Source organism: Syngnathus floridae, chromosome 2, assembly GCF_059516105.1.
Source record: "Syngnathus floridae isolate MCC-2025c chromosome 2, RoL_Sflo_1.0, whole genome shotgun sequence".
In the NCBI taxonomy this organism is placed as follows: Eukaryota; Metazoa; Chordata; class Actinopteri; order Syngnathiformes; family Syngnathidae; genus Syngnathus; species Syngnathus floridae.
In genome coordinates, this window is record NC_142414.1 from 16,836,912 (window position 1) to 16,854,131 (window position 17,220).

General features: G+C 43.5%; 2 protein-coding genes and 1 long non-coding RNA gene across 4 annotated transcripts; 2 read left to right on the forward strand and 1 right to left on the reverse strand.

The window, feature by feature from the left end:
* Positions 1-939: 939 nt before the first annotated feature.
* LOC148402232 (dual specificity protein phosphatase 7-like) lies at positions 940-5,036 on the forward strand. The gene is made up of 3 exons (XM_088369262.1): positions 940-1,670; positions 2,232-2,660; positions 3,701-5,036. The coding sequence occupies exons 1-3, from the start codon at positions 1,301-1,303 to the stop codon at positions 4,009-4,011; spliced, it is 1,110 nt and encodes a 369-aa protein (XP_088225388.1). The 5' UTR covers positions 940-1,300; the 3' UTR covers positions 4,012-5,036.
* Positions 5,037-10,238: 5,202 nt separating this feature from the next.
* On the reverse strand, positions 10,239-17,220 carry tnnc1a (troponin C type 1a (slow)). Of its 2 annotated transcripts, XM_088368976.1 has the most exons (9): positions 17,206-17,220; positions 16,419-16,550; positions 13,974-14,084; positions 12,910-13,383; positions 11,851-11,881; positions 11,614-11,760; positions 11,411-11,525; positions 10,971-11,107; positions 10,239-10,729 (listed from the first exon to the last, which is right to left on the reverse strand). In XM_088368976.1, exons 4-9 carry the CDS (start codon positions 12,931-12,933, stop codon positions 10,698-10,700), a joined length of 486 nt encoding a protein of 161 aa, XP_088225102.1. In that variant the 5' UTR covers positions 12,934-13,383; positions 13,974-14,084; positions 16,419-16,550; positions 17,206-17,220; the 3' UTR covers positions 10,239-10,697. The 2 variants fall into 2 exon arrangements, with proteins under 2 accessions (XP_088225102.1, XP_088225103.1); XM_088368977.1 differs by lacking the exons at positions 13,974-14,084; positions 17,206-17,220 and having other exon boundaries at positions 16,419-16,979.
* Positions 13,243-16,226, forward strand: LOC148402234 (uncharacterized). The gene is made up of 3 exons (XR_015857112.1): positions 13,243-13,479; positions 13,989-14,071; positions 15,545-16,226. It is a non-coding gene; the product is annotated as an uncharacterized LOC148402234 (long non-coding RNA).

Here is a 17,220-nt window from a genome sequence, read left to right on the forward strand (position 1 = left end):
TTTACAGAAAGAGGGAATTCAGCTAAGGCAGCTATTATGTGGGCGAGCATGGAGCCACAGGCAGAGCGACTAAGTGTTGGGGCAGGTGCATGTGTGCGTGGTGGCGTGTGCTTGTTGCAGTGGTTAGAATCTGCGCGGATGTGCAGGTTTAACTATATTCTTCATTTTGTGTTAATCCTGATGCTCTGCACATCTGCTCCGCCCCCCACCCCCTGCCCCCACTCACGTGTGGAAACAGATGAGCTGCTTGCCGTCTCTCTGCACGCATCTCGCCACCCACTGCCTCATCCTCCATATTCATCCTCCTTCATCATAAGGGCCCTTGAACATATCATGCATATCAGGAATGTTGACAAACACGATTGGGCACAGCTTCTTATTCTTTATTTTGGACAGCTTTAAGTGTTGATGGCTGGTATTGACAGCCTCATCGAGTACTGATATGTTAAAATAAGGCTGGTATCCACACCGGTACCGATGTATCGGTACTCGCTCATCCCTAATTTTGTATATAGCACGGCAATGAAAGAGGGGATACAAAATTTTAAATCCTATAATGCTATCTTGACTCACCAGTGCCCACAAATTACAAGTTTTTGGAGTCATGAGCTGGATGGATGGATGGATGGATGGATGGATGGATGGATGGATGGATGGATGGATGGATGGATGGATGGATGGATGGATGGATGGATGGATGGATGGATGGATGGATGGATGGATGGCGCTTAAACTGGAAACATGTCCGATTTGATGTCACGTTAAAACACATCAGATTCCGCAGCCAGGGGTCGTTCAACAATGTCCGCTTCACAAGTTCTCGAGCTAAGGGAAAAGGAGAACATAGTTTGAAAGTGATTCAGAAATGCTCAATTGTTACCGAACTTCTACGTCTTTAAGTCGTCGGGAGCAAACTCCTCCCTCCGGAGTTGCTCTGCTCCTGTCATGCATTGGAATGAGAAAGCCGGAGTGTGATGCGATGCAGAGGAGTTGAAGTTGCCAAACATTTTTTTCCCCGTTTGTTCGTTTGCTTGTTTTGAAAGAATTCGCGTTCCAAGGTGGAATATTGTACTACGTTGAGGCAGACTCGCCTTGCCGTCGGTGCATTGGCCGAAGGGGCTCATTCTCCCCGCTTGATGGGAAGGGCAAAGCGGAAAAAAGGGGGAAAGCTCTCCGCTCAGCTCGTGCGCCAAGCCGAACGCTTGTTGCGGCTGTCTTTTTGCGGGTATAATGTAGTAGGAAATCGGAGCATGTAAAAGGAAAGCCACCGCTGCGACTCGAGCTGGACACTAAGTGCGTTATGTCTAAAGTGATGGCAAGTAAGAGCGTGGAATGGCTGCAAGTGGAGTTGGAATCGGGCGCCACTTCGGTGCTCCTGCTGGACTGCCGCGCACACGAGCTGTACGAGTCGTCTCACATCGAGGGCGCCATCAGTGTGGCCATCCCGGGCCTGATGCTCCGCAGGTTCAAGAAGGGCAACATCCCCATTCGGACCATCATTCCCAACCACGAGGACAAAGAGAATTTCACCAGGCGATGTCAAACAGACACGGTGGTCCTGTACGACGAAAGCACCGTCAGCTGGCCGGACAGCGGAACCCCGTCGTCCGTTTTGGGTTTGCTTCTTCAAAAACTGTGGGAAGATGGCTGCAAAGCGCACTACCTGGAAGGTATGTGTCAAAATAAGTTACTTTGAGCGACATGTCGCTTACGCAAGCTGGGTGTACTGTACCGGCGCTGAGCAGAGTAACTTGAAAATGAAAACACGCTTATGTCACTCGATCACGTCAACCTCGAATTAAACTAATAGTAGTAGCAATGCGTCATTAACACGAAGTTGTTTTGATGCTTCGAAGAGATGCGAAAAGTTTTACTGCACGTTTCAAACTTTTTAAAAGGCGAATCCTGCATTTATTCGCAATGCATATTGTTTGCGATCCTATCGGTCGGCTCAAAATACACCAAGCGTTCAATGTGTGCTTGTCTGCAGGCTCTAAAGTTCTCAGTGTGCCATTGAGATTGTCAATTAAAATTCCAAAATGGCTACGCCGTGTTTCGCTGTGCAGGCATGCATTTCATGAATGGTCTGTTAGGAGAACCGGATCTACTTGTGTACTACGCCACTTCACTTCAATGCGGCCGCTGTGTTCACTGATATGTCAACGTGTTTTGATTCTCTAAACCATAAAGCTGATTTTTCTCCATCCGGTGTTGTTTTGGCTCCCCTCCAGGTGGCTTTGTAAAATTCCATACCGAGTACCCAGAACACTGTGAGACGCTCCTCGACAACTCCTGTCCGAGCTCCTCTCCTCCACTCTCTTTTCTGGGTTTTGGAAATTTGCGGATCAGCTCTGATTGTTCCGATGGGGAATCTGACCGAGAACCCAGCAGCGCCACAGAGTCAGAGGAGAGCCCCCTCCCCATCAATCAGCCTGCCTTCCCGGTCCAGATCCTTCCTTACCTTTACCTGGGCTGTGCCAAAGACTCCACCAACCTGGATGTGCTGGGCCAATACAACATCAAGTACATCCTGAACGTCACACCCAATCTCCCCAACATGTTTGAACATGATGGGCACTTCAGGTATAAACAGATCCCCATTTCGGACCACTGGAGTCAAAATCTGTCGCAGTTCTTTCCAGAGGCAATATCATTTATAGGTGAGTGTGGACCATGCCCCCCTAAAAAAAAAAACTCCCGCCAAATTTCATTTTTGTTCATTATCAAAATGACCTGAGCATTTGATGTGTTACATTTAACTAAACATTTAGCATTTAACCAAATAGATAAGTCCTAATCAGCTCATTGTTTCGTATTATCTCTTGCATAGGTAGTTGGTTTGAAATTTCTCAAGTGTAATCCAGGGCATGCTAGGGCTGAACAATATACTGAAAAAATATTGTCATTGTGATAGTAGCCTGTGCAATTTTGCAGCTTTTACTGTGAATATTCGGTACTAGGTATCAATATCAATTTGGATACCAGCCTTCTTTCAAGGAATTGCTACTTGTGAAGGCTCGCCATACCACCCACTGATTCTTAAGGTTCTGACAGTGCTCCACAGGCTGACGGACAATATTCAACACCCATATCTCATCTCACATGTTTTTTAATAATGTGCAGAATATGATGTACGCTAGATTAAAAATCTGCTACAGGACCAATTTGTTCAAATTTTGTGTGTTTTTAACTCTACTTGGGATTTCTCCAGACACCATTTGATTTGAAAAAAAAAAAAAATCATAGAATGTAACTTGTTTTTCCATTTGATGGGATGTACTCTTGTTTTTGTATTTATGACTATTTTATACTGTATTAGTAGTTTTTTTTTTTTTTTTGAGAAGGAGCACATCATTTGTGTATGACTGCCGCTCGTGAACCTTGACTGCTTTCAAAACCACAGCTTGTTTGTCAGTTTTATGAGAGGTTGAGTTGCGAAGCAGGAAGGAAGTGCCACTTCCACTCTGTGCTGCGTCTGATTGCACGGTCACAAGTTAGTCTGGAATCAACCGGATATTTGCTGCATATTTTTGTGGACAGCAAATGAATTCCCAGAATAAGTCTCAAGCTCTTTCGGTCCTCCGTCGAGGGTTATAATGGCGTCATTGTGCCAACAACCCGTTTGTTTTTGTTTACTCGAGTCACGTCGATGAATGGAATGATTCCTTTTGCTGACACCGGCTTTCTCTTCTTCCGGCAGACGAAGCTCGGTCCAAGCAGTGCGGCATCCTGGTGCACTGCCTGGCCGGCATCAGCCGCTCCGTGACCGTCACGGTGGCTTACTTGATGCAGAGACTCAACCTGTCGCTCAACGACGCCTACGACTTTGTCAAGCGGAAGAAGTCCAACATTTCCCCCAACTTCAACTTCATGGGTCAGCTGTTGGACTTTGAGCGGACGCTGCGGCTGCACAGTCCCTGCGACAACCGCGCCACCAGCCAAGAGCAGCTCTTCTTCACCACGCCAACCAATCACAACGTCTTTCAGCTGGACCCACTGGACTCCACATGAACCCTTTTCAACGTCGGCGATGGCTGGTGGTTTTAGCTGGTCACTTTCCTGACTTCTCTGCGGCTTTGGCAGAGGACAAGCCATATTTGAGTCAGTGTCGGATGCCTTTTTATGTGACGCCAGGAAAAATATGTTAATCAATACGCGACAGTAATACGTGGTCATGTACCTCTGTCATAGCCACAACACGTTCAAATGCTTCTGTTGAGATTCTCTTTGACTGTTACTTGTATTTTTTTAATTAGCTTTATTTGAATTAGTAATGACTGCTGCTTCAATGGTCTTAATAGTCTTTGTCAATCCGAATGTTTTGTAACTGAGGGAAAATAAGCTATTACAGTCACCCGGCCTTGAATTTCTGTCCAATTTCTTAATTCTGTTGGCAAACAAACTGCCAAGTTCTTATATTTGTTTTAACAACAGGAAGGTAAATGTATGCGGCTGCATACTAGAAAATGGCATTTGATTGGTATTTGATTGTTGCTCACATTTGCATGATTGTGTTCCTTCATGTTATATTATCAAACTGAAATAACAAACTTGACCTTGGGTAACTGGACCAAGCGTCTTTTAACAAAAGCCGAACACGATCACTGACACTCAAACGCGTAACGGATGAATATACGCCTCCTTCTCCAGCACGACGACGTTTAAGGGAAACGTGACGGCGCTTAATCAGCCGTCCGCTTGCCCCTCGGGCTTCCCAGCTCACGAGCGAGACTGACACACGAGGATGAGTGAAAGTCGGACTAATGTTTTCTTACCTCACTGAGAGCTCTCTTTCAGGGATTTTTGTAGGCATCTCTATTACTTCACGCTCTCTCCAAGTGCATCAAAGGGCTGTTTTGGTTGTTTGTAAACATGTACATACGGTAAATGGTTACGGGCGACCCTTTTCTCAAGAATAATGAAGGATCGAACAGTGACCCGATTCTGACCCTTATGTAAAGTGTATGTTTAACTAAAATGTCCAAAGTATTCTGTACACGTTTCTATAACAAATATATTGTATATTTTTACTTGAATATGCTCTTTGAGTTTCACTGTGCCTGGTTTCCTACAAGACAAGTTGGGTTGCCATATCAGACAAAGAATATCCACAGTTAAAATGTGTGTTCATAATAATCTTAATTTTACAAGAAATGAAGGTGGGCTTTAACAGCAGCCTTCAACTGTACGGTACATGAAAAGGCATGCCTGGCAACACATCACAGCGCGATTTATGAAAGCTATTGAGCGATGGGTTCTTCCTGCAAGACTGAACCTGGCAAGTCACATACCTTCAGGCCGGTTCTGTGAAAAAACCTGAAAAGACAGTGGCAATAAGGTGTCGAAAGCCTCGCTCCACAATAGGACTGTACAATAGCCCCATTGAATAAATAATGTGGCCTCTATGTTCGTATCAAATGGGAAGCAGTCTACTTCCAAATGTAGTCCAAAGATATGAGATGACTCAATTTATGATCCACAAACATTTTTTTCAATTCCAAATGTGCTGGCTCGGCATTTGTTGTTGTGGAAGCAACGTGTTTATGTGATATAGAAGCCGCTCGGCACTGGTTCACATCTGCTGTGGTTATAAAAGGCGTGCTTAGCATACTGTCTGGATGACACTATGTTCACAGCTGCTTCTTCCTGAATTGTGCAACACTTGGAATAGAAATATGTTTATTCAACTTTATGAATAGACAAAGTCATTTTTGGAGAAAGGCTTTGCTGTTTTAAGGAAAGAGCACTCCCTTGCTTGTACAGCAGATGTTATGCCAGCAGGGAATAATCCTAATCTTAACATCATGACACTGAGGAGCGATGACATCACGCATCTTTTGCCGGTATTTTTGAAAGACGCCACTTTATAGGTTCGTTTTTATGGCACAGTTGGATAAGCGGGATACCTTCCATGTTTGCTACAAGTGGTGATGGCAGCTGACATGCCCAAAATGGAGTTCCTTGAATACTTTTTATGGTTCCGTACAGTGACAAGAATAGCTTTTGCTGTCATTGAGTCGTTTGTATTTGTATTGGAATGTAGATGGCTTAATCGCTTTTTATTTGAGATTTTCAGTTCTTCCTTCTTGCCAATATGTGTGGTGGATTAAAGAGATCTGGAGTCAGATTTCCCATCGACGCTGAGAGGACACGTTTGGAGGCTGTACAAGGCTCAACTATGTGTGTGATTTTGTCACCATACTCGAAGATTAAACGGGATCTTGTTTGAAGACATCCATCATGCTGTGCAATAGTCCAGGGCCACATTGCATCTCTAATTGATAAACAGCAAATCCTGTGTCTGTACCAAAACAACAATAAACCCAACAGCAAAATGCCCTTGGAGGCTAATGTACAATAAATGTCCCTTTGGTCCAAGAGAATATAGGTCGGCCATTTGAAAAGCGGAACCACATGGAATCTTACTGGTGGAGCGATCCGCCCATCTGTTACTACCAGAAGTCTCAATTCAGGGCCAATTCTCACCATCCGCCGCTTTACAGTAGACTGAGCTCACAAGTGTCCGGGAACACATTGGTGTGTTTGCACTTGAGTCAGTGGCCAAGCGAATGAAAGGGAGCACTGGTGTTGTCTAACGTGGCTCGCTCGACGCTACACGAGGAAAAGGTCATGTGTCTGTCATGTGCTCTTAGCTTGGGAGCAGTACAACCAATTTAGCTACTGATGAAATTGATGTTTAATGAATTGAAGAGAACGTTTCTTGGGATGGACGAGTACAGATATTTATTTACATACAGATATTTATTTATTTATTTATTTATTTATTTATTTATTTATTTATTTATTTATTTATTTATTTATTTATTTATTTATTTGTAATGGTTTTGATATGCTTTTCTGAAAGGAAAACAACATTGAAAAGTAACAGTGAGAACTGTTCAACTAGTTTATGGATAAGTATGCGTATGAGACTGCAGGAGACTTGTGTGTTCATGTTTTAGATAACAAAATGAATCTAGGTGCACAAATGAATCTGAATATTTTTCACAGCATACAAGACAGGATTTTCCCTTGGAAAGTTGTAAAAATAGATAAACCCTCCGGCGGTACAATTAAGCTAAACAATCATCGTCATTCATTTGTATCAATGAATAGTTATTGTGGAATTTGCAAATTTTGTGTCTTTCGAGCTTGCTGTTGTGTGGGCCGTTATGTCCAGGCAGTGAAGACAGAGTACTTCAGTGTTCTCAGCACCACAAGTGGGATGGCGTATCACGATACAATATTCTGTCTGTTCAAGCAGGACTCGCAGGCCTTCCACTCTCTTCTTTGTGCGATCGTTCACTTCCTTATTTTTATGACAACTCAAACAGCCTACCAGTTTCTCAACAAAAGCTGGCACGTCTCCAACTTGCAATAGTTATTACATAACAATTTCATGCTTCTATTAATGCTTTGTCTCGGTCTGAAGTGATAAACAGCTCAGTAGCAGAAGTTGTTATTACAGGCGCTAACAAAAGAGAAATAACTTGTTTCTTTTATTTTTAGTAGGTTACGTGACATCTACTGATGCAACGTGACACGAGCCAGAAGGACAGGAACCGTCAATTGAGACCTTCCTGTGTGGGTGGCACAACGTTGGCATGAATGGTCTACGCCCTCATCCAGATTGTATGTACTCTTTTTATTGCACTATAAATCACACAGCACAAGGAAGAGGTTATAAAAGCATCACACTGTTGGCACAACTCATTTGAAGCCCAATGTTATGACTTATGTGACTATGAATGAATTACTTGTATAAAAATCTTTTATAGAGGTAGTATATACTGTGTGTGTGCGTGTGTGTGTAACAGAGACTCAACGTTACACACTAATCACACAAACAGGTTGAATAATGCTGAATGAAATCAGTTACATAATGTTGATAATGTATATCGCTGTTATACAAATCCCTTTTTATCCCATAGGCGTCACTCCTCCCCTACTACACTGGTCTCATGCAGCCTTTTGTGTCACTGGAATGTACAGTGGCGAAGGTGCCTGCAATGTGTGCTAATAACATCCAGAATGAGTCATCTGCAGGCTGAGTTTGCGTAAGAGCCTGCAGTGGGCCTGTGGCGCCACACCCCAGATTCATTCACACGTTCCACTTTTCTGCTGCCCGGCCTCCCATTGATGGCCGGGAGAGTGCCACTCGACCTCTTCCACAAAAGCTTAGCGACTTTACAAATGCACTTTGTGACAAGAGGAAGCGGAGCCAATCGATGCGCTACGTTTTTGGAGCCTCCTCCAAAGAAACAAAAGAAAAAAATAATATAAATTCTTGTAAATTCCTGGAGCTTTCCCTGTATATGTGACTATGGTTCACTTAAACCTTTCTATTCTCTTAATATGAATTGCAAATGGAAAGTTACAAAATCACACCCAAGTTCACCATGTACAGTATGTTTTTTCTGTGCATGACCCCTGACAAAATAAAAATATTTATGTGTATATTCATGATAATCAAAGAACGTTAATCAATTCCCATTAGAAAAGATTCATAAGAGTGAAGGGTTGACAGTGACGCCATCCACCATCATTAAGCAATATTTTTTACTTTGGTAGCGACCCAAATCTGTTTGAGAGCCCAATACAGCGCACGCTTGTCTTGACATCGGCTCACTGCTGACATCAAGCGGTGAGCGCCTTGTAACTGCATTTACAGCAACTGCGTGACTCATCTATAGCGTGAAAAGTGCAATCAACATTCACATCTTCCCATGATTTTTTTTTCTAACTTCTCGTCCTGTGCACGGTCATTATACATCAGGGGTGTCAAACTAATTTTTTTCATGGGCCGCATTGTAGTCATGGCTTCTTTCGGAGGGCCATTATGACTGTCAACCCAAATAAATGTATGAGCACCTCATAATATATACAGTCAAATCTACAAAACAAACGGACAAATAACTTGTTTTCAAAGCAGACAAGTTGCTTGAAACCCTAACCCTAGCTTCCAGGGGTGTCGACCTTCAGTCCTCGGGGGCCGCGTTCCAATATGTTTTCCAAGTTACCCTCGTTAAACACACCTGAGTGAAAAGATCAGTTCATTTTCACGTTCTGCAGGAGCCTAACTTTTCACACAGGTGCCCTTAACGAGGGAATCTTGGAAAACATGTTGGAATGCGGCCCTCGAGGACTGGAGTGCAACACCCCTGCCTCATGCAGTAAAAGCTACAAAACAAACTGACAAATAACTTGTTTTCAAATCAGACGAGTAAAAACTGGTCAAATATTAAAAAAAAAAAAAGATTAAAAGTGAAGACAATTTGCAATTCTAGTAATGACACACGAATTTGATGCACACTTTGTCTTCGCGGGCCACATTAAACGATGCGGCAGGCCGTATCTGGCCGCCGGGCCTTGAGTTTGACATCTGTGTTATATAGGCTTTTAGCTTTTAACTTCAACCGTGAGTAGGAGGGGAAAAAATTGATGTTGGCATAGTTTCTAGTCAAATTGACGCCTTCAAGAAAAGTAAGAGTTCAAATTCAGTCTTCAAATTAAATGAATTTCCAAGCTATTGCCCCAAAGAAGTTGAAAAGTTTGTCACTTGTCAGTGCTCGACCGGTTGTCATCCAATCCTCAGCGGGGTCAGCACATTGTGGTCTGCAACACTTTTCTAGTTCTTTATAAGGACAAAGGCATGGGATTGTCAACACGAAGACAGTCACCCCAGATCCCCTAACATGGGCACTAACATGATTAGACGCAAATAGCCGCTGTCTCAATGGAGTGGGCAACTAGAGAGTCACACAGCGACCATGCGTGAATCGCATGCGTGCCTCAAACAAGTGACAAGCTCTAGCAGAGGAAACAAGTGGCGACGGATGTGAGAGCTACTTTTATAATTAGTCACAAGCACCGGTGGAGCTAAAGGATGAAATATGCTTGAACCCTCCACGTGTCAAGCCGGTTAATTGACTTTTTCCGATTTTTCCTGGAATTTATTTTGACATTTCCACCTGGCAGCTGTTGCAACCTCATAATTAATCTTTATCAAAAGAATTGCTTTTTTTGGGGGGGGGTACAGAAAAAGATAGGTTGTTTTGCAGACCCCCTGAGATTTTCTTGTCCCCCTTCCCCCATGGTCCCGCCAAGGAAAAAAAAATCTTAGCTCCGCCAGTGGTCATAAGGCTGTAGAAAATCAAAACAGCTAAAGAGTTTCACAATAGTCCAGTAAATGGCTTTTTAGGAATTATTATAAGGAAATATAAGAAAACAAATCAATCTATGCTCTGACAAATGCTCTTGTTTATTCCTTGACATTCCAAGCACATAGTCAAACGCATGCTTTGCAAGGCTATGAGAGGGAAACAAAAAGTCCTGAGGGTGTCTCAAACATACAAAAATGTTTGTCATGTGCATCCCGAAATATGCTGAACCTGGCTAGTGATCGTTCTTAGCTATACAATATCAATTCCTCAGTGAAAATACTTGTAAACTGAACTTCTGACATAAAAAAAAAAAAATACCAGGAATATGTAATTTACACAAATTCAGGACACGGGCACAAAATATAGTTACAAATTGTATTTACAACGATGCAAGAGGATGTGGTAGGAAAAATAGAACAGAAAGAGTCAGATGCAGAGAAGCTTGCAAAGTCGTTGAAAAGCTCCATTCCAAGTCAGCTTCCAGTTTTCCAGATGTGACAGAGGAATACAAAAATAATGTTCTCGTGTGATGAATTACTCCACTCCTTTCATGAACTCCAAGAACTCTGCAAAATGAACTGGCTGCATTAGCAAACAGCTAACAACACACCACAAATGAACAATCATTTAACAAAATGAATATGAATGACCATTAAAAAAAAGACCAAACCTAAAATATAGCATACACAGATTAGTCCGACAAAGATTTGCCAAATGAGTAAGACACAGATGACTTTTTGCATGTGACTTTTACATGAGCAAGAAAAGAAAGCACTACAGCCTATTAAGTGACTTCAAACTCCTCACCGTCATAGTCAATTTTGCCATCGTTGTTCTTGTCCCCGTCTTTCATCAGTTCCTCGATGTCGTCCTCGGTAATTGCTTCTCCTGTTGATTCCAGCATCGTTTTCAACTCGTCCACGTCGATGTAACCATCTGCATTTCTGTGCAATCACAAAAAAACACATGAATGTGTGTATGGCGAGATACTGAGCTCTGTGTAACTCCTAATTGATCTTATCTGGCATCTAATTGTTTGTGATGCTTCAGTAGGTGAGAGAAAAACACTCACACAGTCAGAGTCCTTGAATATTGTTTTCTGCCAAAAGGTATTATAGATTTATAACTTCTTGGCTTCGCACATGCTTAAGCAACTTGATTGGCTGTGCTATGTTCTGTGTTGTGTTCGTTACATCTTATTTTGCAACGTTGCAATCAACATTAGAATTGGTAAAAATGTGACGCACTTGTCAAACATGCGAAACAGCTCCGCCAGCTCCTCCTCTGACTTCCCTTTGCTGTCGTCCTTCATGCACCTGACCATCATGACCAGGAACTCGTCAAAGTCCACCGTGCCACTCCCTGCACAGAGAAACGCGACTAAATATCAAAAAGCAGGACCCCCACCACCAATTTCTTTTCCTATAAAAACAGCGAGTGTCCGATTTACCGTCTTCATCCACCTCATCAATCATCTCCTGTAGCTCCTCCGGCGTGGGATTCTGGCCCAGCATCCTCATCACCTTGCCCAGCTCCTTGGTACTAATGCAGCCATCTTCTGCATCTTGGACAAAAATGTCAAACGCCGCCTTGAACTCTGAAAGATATACATTTGCAACAAGTGACCTAAGCTTAGCAATTAACAAGTACGGGATGATTTTTGAGTTTGTATGCACAAGTCACTTGCCATTTTTCTGTTCGTCCGTCAGCTGCTCAACCTACAAACGGTACAAAAGTGAATATTTTGACAACAAACTTTTATCTGCTTTTATCTTTTACGACACATCAACTTACGATATAAAGTTCCTTGAGCAATGTTTCAAATCATCCCATGCGAATTTGACTTTTCAATCCCTAAAGGTGGTATTTTTAGTTGACGTCCCTGACTCAACACAGAATCTATATATCAAGTGTGAGCCACTAAGAGGCAGGGTTAAAAATAGGCATGAGGATCAGGAACTGTCGATAAAGGGCAGAATACACCGTGTTTTAAATTAGCATAGCTTGTGGCTCTGGCGCAACAATAGAACAGTAATCCTGCAAAAGCTACCACGAATGAGAGAAGGAGACAGCTGCTTATGTAAGAGTTACTCTGTCTGTCTATCTGGCTGCCTGTCTGTCTCTCCGCTATAAATTAAATGCACCGCCCCCCCTGCAATGGATGATACAAGAATCAATCCACACAATGATTTGTAAGAAACATTCCGGTGTGCTTTTCCTGTTTCAGTTGCACTGCTCCTCTGGGATATACGAGGACAAGGCAGCCAGCTGTTTGTCCATGCAGAAGGGGACAGACAACCTCACAGCTTGCAGGCTCACAGATAATGCTGGAATTCAGCCCTGTGCTGATGGGGTGGGGGCTGGTGGGATTGGCTTATCTCAACCGCAAGCCCCTCTCTGGCACCAAAGGACCACAAGCAACCAGCCCAAATTAGCACAAGCAAAGTTGGACTGATCCATTTGGAGGCATGAATGAAGTTGGCAGAAACCTCTTGAGGGGTTCCTATCAAGACCGACATGGGGGGGAAGGCAGTGGGAAGGGGGGGGGGGGGGCGCCCAGAGGTCATATCAAGGCTCCTTTGACACTAACTGCTGAAGGAGACCATTCAAGTTCAAAGTATAATATATGGATGTACAATAAACAGATTATTCATCGCTTGGGGGTTGCGACCATGATGCAAATGCTGTCCAAAACTTTCTAATTGATCATCCAAGCAAATGAGCACATAATTGTATGAGGACGTACCGCAGCCTTGTAGATGTCGTTCATGTCGGAGGCTGGTCTGCTGCCTGTCTTGGCGGTGTCCTGCAGCCACAGAGGAAATGGGTGCTGTCCAGCTCAGGGCAAGACGCTGGCCTCATCATGGCAAGGTTTTATACCCGGAGCCCGCCGTTGTCTGGTCCCTCCCCAGACTCGGCAGCCTCCCCTCGGTGTGCGCCCACAAATGTGTGTCTGTGTCTGTGTGTCAGGCGGCCAATCCGTCACAATCACTGGGCTCAGATAAAAATGCAGCAACTCTTCGGGGGCATACTTGGGAATGGAATGAAGACGGGGGGCGAGGGGGCTGGTGAGGCTTAATCTTTTGGGAGGAGGCTAAAGAGACACTCAACATTCCTGTAGAACTAGACGAGAGGCACAGAAAGCTCTGGAGAGCGGTGGTGGTGGAGGTGAGAGCGAAGGAGCCGGCTGGGAAGGGAGGCAAAGCAGATCACCAAAAGTCTGTAAAGAAAATGGGAAAAGTAGCAGCAATGTCCGAAGCAGGTGTGCATGATGTTACTGTGATCGTGGAGAAAAGAAAAAAACGCATGCATGGAGGTAAGCTTGCCATGTGGTCCACAGCACACAGTATATCGTAATAAAAAGAAACAAGTACATAACCTAAACATCACAACATAACTGTCTGTCTGTCTGCCTGCCTGCCTGTCTGAACTGCCCATCTGTCTGTCTGTCTGTCTGAACTGTCCATCTGTTTTATCAGACCAATTGTCAAATATACTTCATCTATCACTATTATTTTTGTGTGAATTATTGCTCATGTTGATAATTTCACTTATGGCATATAGACTGGAGTATTTATTTACTGACCCAAAAATCTGTATATATATATATATATATATATATATATATATATATATATATATATATATATATATATATATATATATATATATATATATATATATATATATATATATATATATATATATATATATATATTTTTTTTTTTTTAAATCAAAATATGTGCCGTATCTTCACAAAGATTGCCAATAAATGACTTAATTGTGAATCCAAACGAAATATCCACTCACAGTATTTCTACTCAGCAGATGGCGCTGTTCACTTAAAGACCTCTCAACGTAATAGTTGCGCAAGGCTGCCTCCGGAAATCCAATTTACCAACAGTGGGGTAGGTGAGAAATCTGGGTCAAACAAACCAAGCAAAGCACTTGCAGACACAAGGAAATTGAATAGTACACTGTGCAAAACATTGCTGTCTTTTTCGTGTTCTTTAAAAACGAGGCCATCTCAATCATTTGACTGTCTTTCTGTCTGACTACGGCAAGCAGCAGCAGCAGCAGCAGGCATTCAAAGTGACGAGTGATCATGCTGGTTTCTAATGGGATGCTAATGGGGACTGGCACAGCTTACAAGGATGCGTGCTGCCACTCAGAGATCTCACACAGAACATGCACACATACGCACACGTTCTGTACACACATGTTCTGTTCATCCCACACAATGCCTTGACAAAGACCTCACATGGCTGACACGCAGGTAGTATAGCACAGGCCAAGGAGGAGGAGGGGAGGAGCTGCAAGTTAAAGATGATTTGTGCTGCTCGTCCTTGTGTCTCTCTTGGCTACCGCTCATAATAAAAAGAGTATAACTCTTGTGTGGGGAGCAGCAAAAATGAATCGCCATCATTAGTCCAGCACTTGTAACCCGGTCAGACAAGTTTGGAAAACTGAGTGTATTCTGGAGGCTGCCAGGAGTGATGAGCAGGAGGGCCCGCTTTTTGACATAAAGCCTCTATTTGATTTTATTTGTCTGCAAAAATTGGAAGCAAGCATATACCATGTGCGCTTTCATTGGCCCTCTCCACCAATTTCCTTTTACAAGCAGGGGGGAGGCTGACGAAAGCGGCAGCCATTTCTTCTACATGGCGCAATCAGACGGCGCATCTCAAATCCACAATTCACCGCACACCGTTTTGGAGTGGTTGCCATAGAAACTCTGCTGGGTAGTAGCGCTTAGAAAATGAGAGATGAGCGGGGCTATTTCCCCCCCACCAGACACACACACACACACACACACACACAATTCCACTCCACCTCCCTCTCTCCATGCCACATTTGGTCCTTGGAGTGACTGTATCATTTTCTATTCTTTGTCTCCTCCACCAATCAGAACCACAGGGAGGTGGGAGGGCACGGAGGGGGGTCACAATCAGGGTTAATGCATGTACATGGTTTCTTTTCAACGTCATTCTTCTGTGTGTGCAAGTTGCACAAGCATGCATGCACATGTGCTGGCGCATCTATTATGACACAATGCACCTGTCAGACGGTCATTTGGACACAATCAAGTGAAGAAACATGTCAACATGTCCGACACAGGCGGCACTGAATCAGCTGGCCGTCAACATGGACCGCTATAAAACGGCGCGCAGCCCATTTGCAACACTCATGTGACATAATGATCAGGTTTGACATGCAGCTGAGCTCCAAGCATAGGTCTTATGCTTCCTCCTCCTCCTCCTCCTCCTTACCCTCTGTGTCCTCAGCTCCTTGATTGCCGAAAGGGAGGAGGGAGGCTGAGCCTGTCCTCCTCTCTTTCTTCCTCTCGTCTTTCTTTCTGTCAATCTATTTCTCATTTTCAGCTGCCTCCCCCTGACAAGCAGGCCGCCAGCAGCTCCTGGCAAGGTGGGCTGTGACTTTGTGGCAAAGCCAGATCCAGACAAGCACTTCACCAGCTAGAGGTCAACAGAAATTGAAAGGGACGTCGGAGAGGGCGGGCTTTGCTTTGGATCCTGGCATCGGAGCTCTAATGAGCCAGTGGTCACGTTGTGGTGGCTTTGCCAGGTAGAATGTTTTTCACGCCACGAGACAACCGAGTTGTGAGCAACCTCTTGCTAGTGACCCCCAAAATATTGCATTTGATACTGCAGGGTGTTTGAAGTACTTGAAAGTGGTCTTGCTCTTGAGACTGGACAAAGAAGACTCCCTTTTTTATTTTTTCAGACCAAAAATTTGATGAAGTGCTGCGTCTCTGTAGCTCATGGTTTTTGTGTGAATTTAACTGGAAGTAGATATGACCAGGATGAAAGCACTGTGACACAGATCAATTTGACTAATAGGGGAACCAACCCTCAAAATATGCTTTGTAATAATGTTTTGTGCAGTCCAACTAGTCAAAACACATTGTTCTGATGAATGTTTTATTCCACCTGTTTTTATCCACCTCAGCAGGCGGTCATTTTGCCACTTGCTGTCAACTGAAAATGACATCACAGTGCCAGGTCTTAAGTCACAACCAATCACGGACCAGCTTCAGAAAACTGATGAGCCATGTGACCTGGCAAATGAGATGTCATTTTCAGTCAACAGCAAGTGGCAAAATGGCCACCCCCTGAGATGGATAAAAACGGGTCCACAGTGAGGGTGCATACAGCATATCATTGTAAAAAAATAAAAAACTTTAGGGTTTAAGTCATTCTATATGCCAAAGATCTACTGATCCATACTGTGTGATACCTGTAATTGACGTGTATTGTCATCAGAACACAAGTCACTTGGGGTTGGGTAAGGACTCGTCAAAGTGGTCGTGATTGGAGATGCCAGTCCAGCCGCATGCAAGCATGCATGCACCAGCGCTTCAACAATAAACTGTGAGAACAAACACACATTTGCACAAACAAACAAGTAGAAGCTCCCCTGTGTCCCCTGTAGTGCCTGTAGCTATGTTTCCCTTTGAGTTTGATTTGGATGCAATAAACACATTGCTTTCCTGTGTTGGAATACACTCTTCTCTCTTGTTGCATGAGGTCATGCTTCAGGCCTTAAGCATCATGTGTTAATAACATTTACATGTTCCTTCCTGATTGTATGATAACTTCATTGGATGATAACTAGCCTACATAAGGCTATGTCTACTGTAAAGATTTTTTTTAACTTGCAAAATACATAAAGATTAACAGCAAAGCAGTCAGGGAACGCCAAGATGTCTTATAAGCCTGTGCAAACGCAGTTGAGGAAACCTGCCGATGACAGTGAAAATCTCTTTGCACGCGCACACACACACACACACACACACACACACACACACACACACACACACACGCACACACACACACACACACACACACACACAGAGAAACATTAACACACAAATTTTGGATCTGCCGTTCACTCAAACAGCTGCACTATGAAATGGAATCCATTATCCCTCAAGGGTTGCGACAATGTTTCAGAATTCTCTAAGTGCACCACAAGTCGACTTACAGTCTATCTACTGAGTGCAGACAGACAGAAGCATACTTACAATTTGGACTCATGA

Bases quoted from the DNA above. Each gene is read 5' to 3' on its own strand.
- LOC148402232 (XM_088369262.1), top strand. From the start codon at position 1,301: ATGTCTAAAGTGATGGCAAGTAAGAGCGTGGAATGGCTGCAAGTGGAG. The intron at 1,671-2,231 runs GTATGTGTCAAA...GCTCCCCTCCAG, and splicing joins CAAAGCGCACTACCTGGAAG to GTGGCTTTGTAAAATTCCAT. The intron at 2,661-3,700 runs GTGAGTGTGGAC...TTCTTCCGGCAG, and splicing joins AGAGGCAATATCATTTATAG to ACGAAGCTCGGTCCAAGCAG.
- tnnc1a (XM_088368976.1), bottom strand. From the start codon at position 12,933: ATGAACGACATCTACAAGGCTGCG. The intron at 11,761-11,850 runs GCAAGTGACTTG...TATATCTTTCAG, and splicing joins GACGGACGAACAGAAAAATG to AGTTCAAGGCGGCGTTTGAC. The intron at 11,526-11,613 runs GTAAATCGGACA...TTCTCTGTGCAG, and splicing joins TGATGAGGTGGATGAAGACG to GGAGTGGCACGGTGGACTTT.